The 15000-nt window shown below is 38.6% G+C and overlaps 1 protein-coding gene across 13 annotated transcripts in view; it reads left to right on the top strand.

Moving 5' to 3' along the window:
• The window catches only part of tmem63bb (transmembrane protein 63Bb), a 476742-nt gene that overhangs the window by 454888 nt on the left and 6854 nt on the right, over nt 1–15000 (top strand). For 11 of the 13 annotated variants that reach the window (XR_012386858.1, XR_012386857.1, XR_012386856.1 and 8 more), the window contains 5 exons: nt 1–80; nt 399–485; nt 793–858; nt 1687–1849; nt 2264–2369. The exon at nt 1–80 is cut by the window's left edge and continues 27 nt beyond it. Coding sequence is in view for 4 of the 13 variants with exons in the window: in XM_073916065.1 (XP_073772166.1) it covers nt 1–80; nt 399–485; nt 793–858; nt 1687–1849; nt 2264–2369 (502 nt within the window). In the remaining 9 variants the exon portion in view is untranslated. Of the gene's footprint in view, nt 81–398; nt 486–792; nt 859–1686; nt 1850–2263; nt 2370–14882 lie in introns of all 13 variants that reach the window. The other 2 variants (XR_012386860.1, XM_073916066.1) reach the window with 1 other exon arrangement.

Raw genomic sequence — 15000 nt, 5'->3', positions numbered from 1 at the left:
ACTCTGCTGCTGTGGGCTTTTTCTGCGCTGCTGCCCACCATCGTCTACTACTCGGCCTTCTTTGAAGCCCACTGGACCAGGTACACAAAAATTAGAAGAGAAATGTTGGAAAAAAAGTGTGTATGCAACTAGACTTTACTTGTTTTGACATGTTATTTGAAATATATGGTTAAGGAATAACTATATTTGTATTTATTTGACGAGGCCAGTAAAATCTTTTCCATTGAGTTTTCCATTAGAGAAAGATCATTAGTGTTTTCCCTGTATAAGTCTATCATTTCATTCATAGTGGTCTTTAAAAGTCTTAGTGTTATATTTGACTTGATGAAACCTGCAGAAACCCAGATACAATCTCTCAGTCGCTTCATTTCCCTCCTCATGTTGTGTGTGTTGTTCAGATCTGGAGAAAACAGGACCACGATGCACAAGTGCTACACGTTCCTGATCTTCATGGTTCTCCTGCTGCCGTCTCTGGGTCTCAGCAGGTACTGATTCACACACGGTTTTTGCTGTAAAATCATCAGCCCAGAGAGAGCCTGCTGGTTTATTTGCGTATTTAAATCTTCATTTATATCCATCAAGGGACTCTTTTGTTTGCTGATCTACAAGTTTGTTTGCTCTTCTGTTCTCCGTCAGCAGTATTTCTGATGATGTGTTTGCTGCTGCAGCTCTTATTAAGCTGATTTCACTATGATTAGCTTTTTTTAATATGTTTCATGCTCTTTGAGATAAATGCTTAAACTTCAGTTAAATGTTTCATAATATTGAATAATGACTTCTTTTGTGTCTTAGTTTGGATGTTTTCTTCCGCTGGCTATTTGACAAGAAATTCCTGGCTGATGCCACTGTCAGATTTGAGTAAGTGTCATTTTATTTTATTTTATTTTATTTTATTTTTCATTTTTATATTATTTTTTAATTTAATGAAATTTTAATTTTATTTTATTTTGTAATAATTTGTTTGTATTTTTTATTTATTTGTATTTTTTATTTCTTATTTCTTTATACTTGTAGTTTTATTACATATGTATTTTTTGTTATTTATTTTATTTTAATTTATTAAAATTGTACTATTTTAATTTATTTATTAGCCTTTTTTGTTTTGTATTTTTAATCTTTTGTTCTTTTTGATGACATTTCATTATATTTGTAGAATTATTTTATTTGTAATTTTTTATTCCTAATTTTGTTTTTATTTTGTTTTGAATTTTATATTTTTTTGCATTTTAATGTTTTTATTTTTTATATAATTAATTTTAATTGTGTAAGTTTGTATATTAAATTTTTAATTTTCTTTTATTTAATTTTCTACCTTTAATACTAATGAATATTCTTAGTTTAATGTAAAATCAGGTCCAGCCTAGTTTATTTATATAACACATCTCAAACGAGGATTAAACGGAGGATAAATTAATTACACAAAAAATATGGGAATTAAAAACAATGAAAATGAAAACAGATTAATTAAACAGTATAAAAATTCAATGGATTTTCTTTTGCCTTTTATAATTTTTTTTCCTAATTAAATTGTTTAAAATGCTTTTGTTTAGTGTTTCTTTACAGTTTTTATAAGTTTTTTTATTGCATTATTAAATTTATTTATTTATTTCTTATTTGTGGCAGTATATTTGCATATTAATACAAATAAAAACATTTAATTTCACTTGACTGTATTGCTTATTTCAGGTGTGTCTTCCTTCCTGATAACGGAGCGTTTTTTGTCAACTATGTGATCGCGTCTGCGTTCATCGGTAACGCTATGGACCTGCTGCGGATCCCGGGTCTGCTGATGTACATGATCCGCCTGTGTTTGGCTCGATCCGCTGCAGAGAGACGCAACGTCAAACGGGTATCAACAAATGCATGCTTTTATTTACCTAATTAAGACTATTACAGTTTATTGCAGTATGCCAATATTTTCATGACTATTCAAAACAACTGCAGACAAAACAATAATAATAATTTAATGCAGGCCGACCAACAAGTACTACCATGAAATATAAATATGAAAGTAATATCATTGATCCTTGAATTAGTTAAAAAGTGTATTAAAACAGTATGAAATACATATATTTTGCTTTAGAGCCTTAAAAGAGAACGAACACTCATCCCTTAGTGCTTAATAAGGGGTGAAATGTCAAGGATTCATCCACCCACAATGAGATATTTTTACCTGCTCTTCACCTGCAAGTGTTTCCAGTCTGTGTGCTGCATTCTGTTGTGTAACGTGTGTGTGTTTGTGTGTGTGTGTGTGTGTGTGCAGCATCAAGCCTATGAGTTTCAGTTCGGAGCTGCCTACGCCTGGATGATGTGCGTTTTCACTGTGGTTATGACGTACAGCATCACTTGTCCAATCATCGTCCCCTTTGGTGAGTTAGACTCCTCCCACTTCCAAATCAGCCCATTCACCAAACCTCAGAATCACAGCCAATCAGAGAGGGGGAATCGGCAGGGAGAAAGAAGAGGATGCGGGGAGACATGGTGTGAATGACACAACTCAAGTGAGAGAGGACAAGTGTGTGTGTGTGTGTGTGTGTGTGTGTGTGTGTGTGTGTGTGTGTGTGTGTGCGTGTGTGCGTGTGTGTGTGTGTGTGTGTGTGTGTGTGTGTGTGTGTGTGTGTGTGTGTGTGTGTTTGAAGCGCCTCCTGCTGGATGCTTTTATGCATGCAGACACTGATAATGGGAAATGTAGAGTCATCAAAACCACCTGCCTAAGCAGTGTGTCTGTGCATGCGTGCGTGCGTGTGTGTGCGTGCATGCCTGTGTGTGTGTGTGTGTGTGTGTAAACAGAAGCAGAGCAGGAGATGCTGCATTTAAGCAGAAATCTTTGTCTGTTTTTCATATTATCTAAAAATACCCATAGACTGACACACACACACACACAGATGCACACTGACACACATAGACCTACAAGCACACATATAGATGCACACACATAGATGCCCACATAGACCGACGCGCACACACATAGATGCACACAGACCAGAGGTGGGACCAAGTCATTGTTTGGCAAGTCACAAGTAAGTCTCAATTCATTGCCCTCAAGTCCCGAGTCAAGTCCCGAGTCAAGACAGGCAAGTCCCGAGTCAAGTCCCAAGTCAAAGGCAACAAGTCTCAAGTCAAGTCCAAAGTCCTATAGTTTGATTTTCGAGTCTTTTCGAGTCTTTTTAACAGAAAAATAAAATTTAAACAGATTATGGATGGCTGTAAGATCTGTATTTATTAAACAAACCTTTTTTAAATGAAAGAACATTGCTTAGATATATAAAGATACAAATGTAATTTTCTGAAAAAGTGCTAAACAGTCCTGCGTCTCGTCTACACAGCCTATTGCACAAGAATGAGTTCCACCAAAAAAAGACTCCATTTTGCCTCACATCACACAGAAATTGCAGGTCTACTGCTGTCTAGTTCAAGTTTAGTTGTGCTATGTTATGTCTTCAGTGATCAACTTGTGATTAACTAAAACTACATAAACAACCTCAATGAGGCAGCAGTAGACCAACAATTCCTGTATGCTGCAAAGTAAAATTGAGTGAACTTGGTATTTTGTCAATTGAATCTCGTGTGTGCTGAAGAGATGTAGATGCAAATCTGTCTAGCAGCAATGTAAAATGGTAGCACATATTCTAAATGAAGTAGGCTACTTCATACAAACAATAACGTTGTTTTCTTCACATAACAATGAAGAACTTTGCTCTCTACCTTGTGTGATGCTCGTGCACCGATTTCCTCTGTGGACAAAACTGCTTGCGAGCTCTCAAATATGCACTGCTCACACACACATTTTCCTGCGTGCTCTCAGAGATTATATACAGAATTTGTGTCTTGTGTTTCCTTTTCCTTTTGTGCTTTTTGATATGATTTATATTGAGGCACTATTTATTAACAATAACCAAAATACTAAAATAGACTTACATATTAAATTTTTTATCTAATAAACCACAACATTTTGGCTGTATGTTTTATGATGAGATATTTCCAGTTTCAAACACTTTAAGACACAAAGAATAGAGGTTGGATGTAAAGAATGCATTTTGTTTTACAAACATTTATTAAACATCCAAAAGGTTCACCATACTAATCAAATAAAAAACATTTAAACAAAAATATAACTAACGCAAGCAGAAATGTAACTGTGATAAAAATAAGGAAAAACTTGATTTGGCACAGTGGCGTAGCGGACGGGCCCGCAGGGCACGCACCGCGGGGGGGCCCCGCGTGATTAGGGGGCCCCACGTCGTCGCGATATTCAAAAATTGAAAATCCAGGAACCGCAATAATCAAACTCTTGGGAACAACTGTGGACGGAACCAAAGTTCACAGGTCTGTGTTCTCCGAACACCTCTCAAGCGGTGGACTACTTCATTCTGATTGCTTGCCGCCGAACCGCGTCATAGCCAATGAAGACGCGCCGCTGTTTATCGCCGCCGGTTCTCGTTCAAAATGAATGACTTCTGGCTACTTTGACGCTCTCGCCGCTTTCGGTTTGTGATCGCTCCTCAGTTTGTGAAGGATTCCCCGCGTTGTCACTCCACTCCGCCTCCTTTCCCCGCTCCTCAATTTGTGACATAGATATATACACTAGATATTGTATAGGGACCCTGAGCATGCGTCAATAGCGCCGCCACATTGGGACAGTGCTCCCAGGACAAATGTCATTCAGTCGCACTAGACAATTACGTGAAGATGCGGGACTGTAGCGCTGTCTACGAGTGTAGTAACGAGCAAACAAAGAAAACAGCACAAAGGCAGAACATTCCATAGGTAGGATTAAGTTTTTTACGTTTTTGTATGTTCTGAAATTTGTGCTAAACAGGTAGCGTTATTGATAATAATACAGCCACTTACTGCATTCACTATAAGTCAAAGTAGCTCCAATTCGCACTAAATACTCGGCTTATGCTAGTTTTGTTGAATAAAATCAGCAAACAATGAAAAAGAAATATGACAACGAGATGCTGCGGTGCCAGAAACTTGTATTATTGTCGGCTAGTGAAGGAGTCGTTGATAATGGAGATTCATTCACAAACAAATCGCTCCCTCCATCAGTTTGAGCAGTGAAAGCAGGAGAGGAGCTGTGTTTCAGGACATGATTAGATCAAATTTAAAAGGGAGGGTGAATAGTAAATTTCTGTACACACAAACACAAGCTTTTTGTCAGGAATGCCCATGCGGTCACTGATCCATCAATGTAGAAAAGTGATGTAAAATTATAATTTTCATAATTGAAATAAAAATAAAAATACTAACATCCAGGAAAACTCCCGATCATAGATATATGTGTATATGTGTATATCTCTGGCTCTGCCGCCCCCAAACCCCCCCGACCCCCTTGAAAACTGGGGGCCCCATCGGTGATCCCTGCAGGGGGGCCTCCGCATTTTGCGCTACGCCACTGATTTGGCATTATAGCCTACTGTACTATTCACTCTTTAAATAAATCTCACTATCAATCCCATTTTATCATGGCAACTAAAATAAAGTGAACACGTCTCTGCTGTCTTCCACATTATTGATGAGATTGTGGAGGACATTTTCCATGTCATCCTCTTCATTTTGAGGAAAAGCTGTTCCACAGGGCCCCTGAACACATCTATTGGCATGGACAGGGTTTTGAACAGTACTATAGTAAAGTACTTTAATTAATCTGTTGGGGTAATATTATAGTTGCTATGGTAACACAAGTGTAATATAAACAAATGATCCAGTGCTGTAGTTTTTTTACAGTATTGGGTATATTATACTACAATTCACCACACTTTACTGTAGTAAAACTACACTCTGTATTTCATTTTATTAGTTCACTATTCTTAATACTACAGTATGCTGAAGCATTCATTAACAACTTGTAAATAATACTAGGCTTAAACATAGGCAGTATACCTAACTCTCAAAAACACTAGTATTTATTATAGAATTTACCTTAACCCCATAGTTTTTCGTGTATTGTTACTAAATAGTTTAGCAATATATAAACCATATCAACATTCTTGAATAATCAATTTATCAGGAGGATCTCTGGAGAGCAAAAGAAGGAAAGGTATGAAGCGCCAGTGTGGACAAAACTCAAGCAAACGCAGAGAGACTGAATACGCGCGTGAGAGGCCAGCCAATCAGATTAAAGTACCTGCCCACTAGTGAAAGTAATGTCAGAGCCAATCAGATTTTTCTTTCTTTTCATAAAGAACGGGGTTCGAATCCCACTTAGGCACTTGCAAACAATCATTTTAGAACATTTTGTCAAAAATCCCTACTGAAAAAACAGCTTAAACCAGCCTAGGCTGGTTGGCTGGTTTTAGAGGGGTTTTGGCCATTTCTAGGCTGGTTTCCAGCCATTTCCAGCCTGGTCTTAGTTGGTCAGGCTGGGAGGTGACCAGCTAAAACCAGCAATGTCCAGCTTAAACCAGGCTGGTCAAGCTGGTTTTAGCTGGATTTTGCTGGTCAGTTTCCAGCCTGACCAGCTAAGACCAGGCTGGAAATGGCTGGAAACCAGCCTGGAAATGACCAAAACCCCTCTAAAACCAGCCTGGTCGACCAGCTAAAACCAGCTTACCAGCCTAGGCTGGTTTAAGCTGGATTTTTCTGCAGGGATATTGTTATGTTTAACCATTTATTAGAGCCACAAAGTATCTAAAACTTGTTTTCATGTTTGAATAGCCAATAAATGTGCTAAATAAATTAAAATAGAAATACCCACAGTGAAACAGTTATATAAATTTAAATAGTAGTTTAAATACATTCATAGTGGTTTTAAATATCTTTTAATATGTAAAGTAGAGAAGTTCACATTCAACAAACTGAATAAAACATGTCTTCATTTTTAGTTTATTTAAAAACAATTACAAATGGAGTAATTCAACTCACAATTAAATGATCTCATTGAGTGATGGAATAATAAAGGTAAAACTTTAATTAAATGATCAGTCAAGTGTTTCCAAATGAAATCTGTTAAAATAAGAGTCCTACAAAACAGGAACAAAGACACTCATGAAACAAAATGTGTTTGTTAATTGTATTTTTTATTAGATGGTTGGTTTTAAGTACTTTAAAAATAGTAGATAATCCTTAAATATAAAGGGGGAAATACAGAAAAACAAACAAACAGAAATTCAACAATATATATGCATTACATTACAATCTCACAATAAAAAATTTAATTAAAAAACATATAGAGGACTAAAATATTGCTAAGAGGCATAACATCAACAATAATAAGGTTTTAAATACTAAATAAAATTAATAGTATTAATCCAAAATATGAAAAATGTAACACTTTACAAGGTTGTATTAATTAATTAAGTTTATGCATGTACTAATGTGAACAAACAATGCAGTGCAGTTCATTACAGTATTCATTATTTTATGCTTTAATTAATGGAAATAAAATTATTGGTTAATTCTTGTTAACTCACAGTGCATTAACATTAATGTTAACAAGCATAACTTTAAATTGTAATAATGCAATAGTAAATGTTAAACTATAATTAATAAAGGTTTAGAAGTATAGTTCATTATTAGTTCATGTTAGTACATAGATTAACTAAAGAAACCTTATTGCAAAATGTCACCAGAAAATTACAAAAAAAAACTTTTTTTTTTTTTTTTACAGTTTTAAGAGCTTTAAAAATAAATTATATATATCTAGTTATTATGGCATGTAATTAATGTTACTACTAATTAAATAGTTAGAAAATACTGTCAGAGGATGGGCAAAACACAAAGATAAAACATAATATGCGCATTGACACAAACGACCAAGTGCAAAAACATAAATTACAGCCATGTTCATTCATAATTATATGATATAAATCACGAGAGGGTAAATTTGAAGTTTATTGACTTATACACAACAGTAAAACAATGCGTTTGCACAACAGTAACACATTGCGAGTAGTAAAGTCTCTTACCTTTGACAGATGTTGTAAATCCGCTGAATAAAACAAAAGGAGCAGATCGCGGATGTGTTTATTTCACTCTCCGAGTCAGAATGAAAATGGCATCTTCAAATTTCCCGCTGGTGCAAAAACACGGAAGTGCGCCACAAAGCGCTAGTGGTCGAAAGTATGCGTGCATGCTCTCTGTCACACACGCACACACACGCAGAGATAGAGCGTTCTGTGTCAACATACTTTTTTATCTTTGGGCTTTTTATAGAAAGTAGCAAGTCTTTACAAGTCAATAGGCGCAAGTCCAAGTGAAGGTCCGAGTCATTTATGTTCAAGTCCAAGTCGAGTTGCAAGTCTTTTCATATTTTGTCAAGTCGAGTCTGAAGTCATCAAATTCATGAATCGAGTCTGACTCGAGTCCAAGTCACATGACTCGAGTCCACACCTCTGACACAGACACACATAGACTGACACGCACACACATAGATGCACACAGACCGACACACACACACATAGATGCACAGACAAGTATAGACCGACATGTACACTAATAGATACACACAGACACAAATAGACCGACACGCACACACATAGATGCACACATAGACCCACACGCACATACGTAGATACACACATAGACCGACACGTACACACATAGATACGCACATACATAGATGCACACATAAACGGACACATATACACATAGATGCACACATAGACCAACACGCACACACATAGATGCACACAGACACACATAGACTGACACGCACACACACAGATGCACACAGACCGACACGCACACACATAGTTGCACACAGACCGACACGCTCACACATAGTTGCACACAGACCGACACGCTCACACATAGTTGCACACAGACAAGTATAGACCGACACGCACACACATGGATTTACTTGTACACACACAGACATACACAAACAAACAGATACAGAGATTTGCATGCATACACACACAGACACAAACAAACATAGACTTACAGACACAAATGTACATGTGCACAGACACACACACACACACACAAACAGATACATACATGCTCACATTCTCGCATGCATACACACACACAGACATAGACACAAACAAACAGACTTACAGACACACACACACACTGAAACACATGCACACAGACACATGTGCATACATGCACATACTGTACACGCTTACACATACAGGTAGACACACACATAAACAGATACACACATGCTCACATAGACTCACATGCACACACACACAGATATAGACACACAGACACAAAGATAGACACATTTGCACACACACAGACACGTGTATATACTCAAGACACACATGCTTACATGCATGTACATGCATACACACAACCAGATACACACATTCTCTCGTAGATACACACACGTATGCATACATGCAGTTACAGACAGACACACAGAAATACACGCATGCACGCACATAGACACACAGAGACATACAGACATACATGCACACACATGTACAGACACGTATGCATGCATGCACATACACATACACACTTTCTCACATAGACTCGCATGCATACACACACAAACACAAACATACCTGCACACAAAGACACACACGTACAGACACATATGGATGCATGCACATACACGCATACACATCGACACAAACAAACAAACAGATACACACATTCTCACATAGACTCACATGCACACACACACAAAAAACACACACGTGTACTTACACAGGGGCATGCAAACACATACACATAGTAAACACACATGTACATACACAGGGGCATGCGAACACATACACTTAGACACACACATGTACATAAACACAGACATGTATGCATACATGCGCATACAGACACACACACACCCACAAACAGACACACATGGGCACACAGACAGATACAAACATACTGTCTAACACACACACACACACATGCGCACACACTCAGCTGCTGATGTATGACTCATCGGGTCACGCTGGTTCTGCTCTGCGGAGGATTTCATTTCTCTCTCTCTCTCTCAGCCCACACTGTAAACACAGACAGAGATGTTCATTTCAGACACCGCTAACCGTCTCACACACTCATTAACCTCATCAGTGTCCGTCTACACACCATCATCATGTGAAAAACTGCATCTCAAATCAAAATACTCCACACACTGATCTTTGCGTCTGTCTCAGATGAGATCAAATGTTGCTACTATAATGGGTTATATGCACAGCTAGAGTTTCTCCCATACTGATAAACTTGACAGCATCAATGATGTGAAGTAATTAAAATATAATCAGTTAAATAGACTTCAGCATTCGTTTAGTTGTTCAAGTGTAAGATTTACATGCAAGCGCCGTCAGGAGCAGCAGGCTAGCGCTGAAACTAGAGTGTTTCTGGATTTCTTGAGTCAAATTTGGTCCTCAGGCTCTATCAACTCTTCAAGTCCTTCTCTACCTAGTAGAGATGCGCGGATGGCGGTTACAGCCGCGGAATCCGCGGATAAACCGCGGATCGGGCGGATGACGTGACGAAAAATAATATTTCAATTAAATTCGGGCGGGTGGTGGGCGGTTGTACTGTTTTTGTACACATAGCTGGCGCACCAACGAAAAAGCCTAGGACTGACTTCACAGAATGAGAGGAGGAATCGGATACACTAATTCTGGATGAAGTACAGAAGTCTTCCTCTACAAAATTAAGAATAGACGGATCAGCAGAGGAAAATCTACTTTCCTTTTGGGAGAAACAAGGCCAGGCATTCCCACGTCTACAGCACCTTGCCAAGAGAATTCAATGCATTCCAGCAACAAGTGCTGCGAGCGGGTGCTCCTTCAGTGCAGCAGGGCGCATTAGAGGCCAGGCGCTCTCGTCTGAATGTTGAAATGATGTGTCAGAATGCGTTTTCTATTAGGCTACTATAATTTTAAAAAAATTGTACAGTACAGTGCGTTTCATTTTGGCTATTTATTTATTTATTTTTGTCCCTGTGCAACGATTGGAGACGGAGTTCACTGCTGATATTCTGAGAGCTTTATAGGGTGCTTCTCATTTCTTATTTGTGTATCCTCGTTTCCTTCCCTTGCTTTCTTTCCTCGTCTTTCCACCCCTATAGGATGCGAGGGAAGGACGCAAAAAAAAAAAAAACTCAAGGACCGAGGAATCGAATCAAGTGAAAAGACACGTCCTCGTATTGTTTAGCGTCACTTCAAAGCGTCAATTAATGCTGGATTTGACTTGCACGTTTGGATTACCTGCATGTCATTAAAGTCATTCTCTATTTTCTAATAATCAATAAAGAAACATTCATTTAATAATAAAAAGGAATAAGCCATTCAAATAAAGAGCTCAGTCAGCAGATGGCGGGCGGGTGCGGTTTTAAAAATTGGTCAAAAATGTTAGTGCGGATGGATGGCGGACGGATGATGAGTTTTATGATGCGGTTGCGGATGAAATAATAGCCCATCCGCGCATCTCTACTACCTAGGCCTCTTCCTCTATCTCCTCTTCCTCTGCTTACTTCTTCTCCTCTTTGTGCGCCCCCTCTCCTTCTCACTCTTCTTCTAGCTCCTTCCATTTTTTGATGAATACAGGTGAGCTCACCTGCTACCTTTTATAGCACACCTGAGTGCTGCGTTTTTAATTTAGCACATGTGTGCTTCCACACCTTTTGGATGTGTTTATTCAGTTTGTTCATTAGCGTGGTCATTGGCAATCCTGGGCTTTGTAATGACTAGGAAGTAACCTCACAATCCTTATCTGTATCTAAGGTGTCAAAATGTGTGTAATGTTTTGCAAAAAGAGTGAAGCATTGGGCTCTATTTTGACGGTCCATGCGCAAAGTGCAGAGCGCAGGGTGCAAACTCTTTCAGGGCGTGTCAGAATCCACTTTTGCTGTTTTAAGGACTGAAAAATCTGCCTTGCGCCGTGGCGCATGGTCTAAAAGGGTTGAGCTTATTCTCTTAATGAGTTATAGGTGTGTTTTGAGAATAAACCAATCAGAGTCTCATCTCCCATTCCCTTTAAGAGCCAGTTGCGTCGTGCCATAAGCGCATTCGCTATTTACATGACGTAAAGTAAGCGTAAGTGGAAAAACTGAGCATTTCACTAACAAGAAAACAGTTAAACAGAGCATCTGCAGCGCGAGATTGAGAGATAAGGCATCTCTTAATCTACTTTCACTTTCGCTCTCGTGGATAGGGAAACCTTGTACGCACATACATCCATTAGCCTTTACATAATTAATTTAGTTTGTTAAGCGCAAAGATTTGTTTCAAAACTATTTCTAAATTCAGTTTGAATTTCCAGCAAATAAATTAATGAACAATAATAACGAAGTGTGCTCAAAATACTGAGTTATATCCTAATACACATGCTGTGCCCCATATGGTCTAAAACCTGACAGGTGGACAAATCTAAGCTTGTTTTTAATAAAACAAATATAAATATGGATATAATAAATAATACTCCTAATAATAATAACATTATACAGAAGCAAATTGTTATGAATGAACTGAAAAAGCCTCCCGAGATGAAGAAGGCATAAAGGCAGTTTTTATTTATTTATGTAGGCTGGAAAATAATATGTTTTGTAATATTTTAATCCTTTATATTTATATTTATATCTATTCTTATTATATCCTATATATATCCTTAATATTTTAATTCTTTTTCATTTGTAGAGATATTTGCGAATTGCTCTACATCTTTTGTATATTAAGCAGTGTGTAAGCGAGGCGGGCTCTGCGCTGGACTTTAGATCGGCTTTGTTCTGGTCTATTGAAAAATCTATTATAGTTTCTCAAAATAACAGTGCGCCTCAGAACGCCTTCCTTTTTAGACCAGAACGCCTATGGGCGTACATATGAGCTCAAATGCATTTGCTATTTAAACAACGTGGTGCAAAACGTCAAAACGACAGTTTCGCCAAGCTGAAACTAGCAAGTAATAATTGCGTTGCGCCTTGCGCCACATTCCGCCATGTGTATGATAGAGCCCATTGTGTGTAATGTTGTGCAAATCTGTGGCGGTGTTTTGCTCCTTGGAGTAGAATTTTGCAAATTGTGTGGAAATTTTTATTTTAGAGTGTAAACAATCATAAAAAACTGTAAAGGGCCATGAAACCCCCCACTTTCGGTTCAAGTGTAGCTCAGAATTTTTTCAAAACATGCATCATAATGGGCGTGGAGCTCTGAGCAGAGGCAGTATTGGCCAGTTGAGCAGGGGGGAAGGAGGGGTTGTTGCTAGATCTGATACGTTTGCAGCCTGAAGTTACAATTACATTTAGTCATTTAGCAGACGCTTTTATCCAAAGCGACTTAAAAATGAGGACAAGGAAGCAATTTACACAACTATAAGAGCAACAATGAATAAGTGTTGTAGGCAAGTTTCAGGTGTGTAGTGTAATAAGCAAAACATTAGTAATGTAAGTTTTTATTTTTATTATTTTTTTTTTTTTGTAATACAGTTAGCGGTGGAGCCAGAGAGGCAATTGCAGATTAGGAAGGGAAGTGGAGACTAAATAGTTGAGTTTTTAGTCGTTTCTTGAAGACAGTGACTCTGCCGTTCTGATGCAGTTAGGGAGTTCATTCCACCAACTGGCAAGATTGAACGCGAGAGTTCGGGAAAGTGATTTCTTCCCTCTTTGGGATGGAACCACGAGGCGACGTTCATTCACAGAACGCAAGTTTCTGGAGGGCACATAAATCTGCAGAAGTGGGAGCAGATAAGGAGCAAAGCCAGAAGTCGCTTTGTAGGCAAACATCAGAGCTTTGAATTTGATGCAAGCAGCAACTGGCAGCCAGTGCAAACGAATGAGCAGCGGAGTGACATGTGCTCTTTTAGGTTCATTAAAGGGCCATGAAACCCCCTCGTTTCAGCAGGGTGTTTTCACACCTCTACTTTGGAAAAAGTCAGAAAAGTGGGCGTGTCCAGCTCTGTTTAGGGGGGAGTGTCGGAGGAACTAAAGTGGGAGGGTGTGGGAGTGTCTATTTGGGCTCGCGCGAGTTTCAGAGTCAAAATTAACACACAGAAGAAAGTGATGGTGTTTAACCTACATGGACATCTGTTGTCGAATTATTTGCCAAATGATTAAATGTTGGACTTTAACTGCAGTTTGGCTCTTTCATTCAGGGAATTCATTCATGTCCCTCTCGACAAACAAGATATTTGATTCGAGGATCTGCTCTAAGCGTGTATTTTTCATGCAATGTTTGATACCGCACGGCGAATGAGAGAAAAAAACCCTCCGCATTTCCCGGAAACTTAGATACACTCGGCAGGTAGCGTCAGAAAGCCACGTGTGTTATTCTGGTCACTAAATGCGGTAAAAACCCTACACGAGGTTAAAGTTTGGTTGTGATGCTAACGTGTTTACACTCGGTGACTCAGTGCAATAGTTAACTTAGTTCGATATGAACAAACTGAATAAACAAAGAGCACTGGTCGCTCACTTACCAAATCTGTAGAGACAGGACAATCACCAGCAACTAGAGCCGCGTCTTTATTAAGAGGAGACTACAAGCGAATCCGGATCTCAGTGTTTGCAGATGAGAACAGCTCTCAGGTAAACAATAATCCTCCTTAGACACGTAAGTTATTGTTGTTGAGCGTCGCGTACACTGTTAATCCACACGTGACTCCAGCTGCGCTCTCACAGAGAGAAAATGAAAACAAAACTTCACTGCAGCAAACTATAAAAGCAACACTTCACGCTTGTTTTGCCAACACAACGTGGCGTCTCTGTCATCTAAACACTGTGACAGTAATGAATATTAATGAAGTTGCACAATAGAGCGCGCTGATTGGTTTGAACCAAGCTTTACTCGTGCATTAATGCAGCACACTGTAAGACGTAATAAGACACACTCTGGCACAGACGTCCAGTCTGCACGCTGGAATACACACTATTATCTCATGACCGTGACGCAGCTTCAAAAATTCGTTTCAAACCGGAAGTACGAATTTGCTTGAAATAACGCAAAAACAACCAATTTACACTTTTTAGTGAAATATAGGTGTCCTAATAGTGTTTTTAGCAGTGTGGGACACATATACCACTGTCAACAGCTCAACACATGTGTTCTGGTGTTTCGTGACCCTTTAAAGACCACTTGTGCTGCTGCATTCTGAAGT

Source organism: Danio rerio, chromosome 11, assembly GCF_049306965.1.
Source record: "Danio rerio strain Tuebingen ecotype United States chromosome 11, GRCz12tu, whole genome shotgun sequence".
In the NCBI taxonomy this organism is placed as follows: Eukaryota; Metazoa; Chordata; class Actinopteri; order Cypriniformes; family Danionidae; genus Danio; species Danio rerio.
The sequence above is the reverse complement of the archived record's forward strand: the minus strand, read 5'-3'. Positions and strand labels throughout refer to the sequence as shown.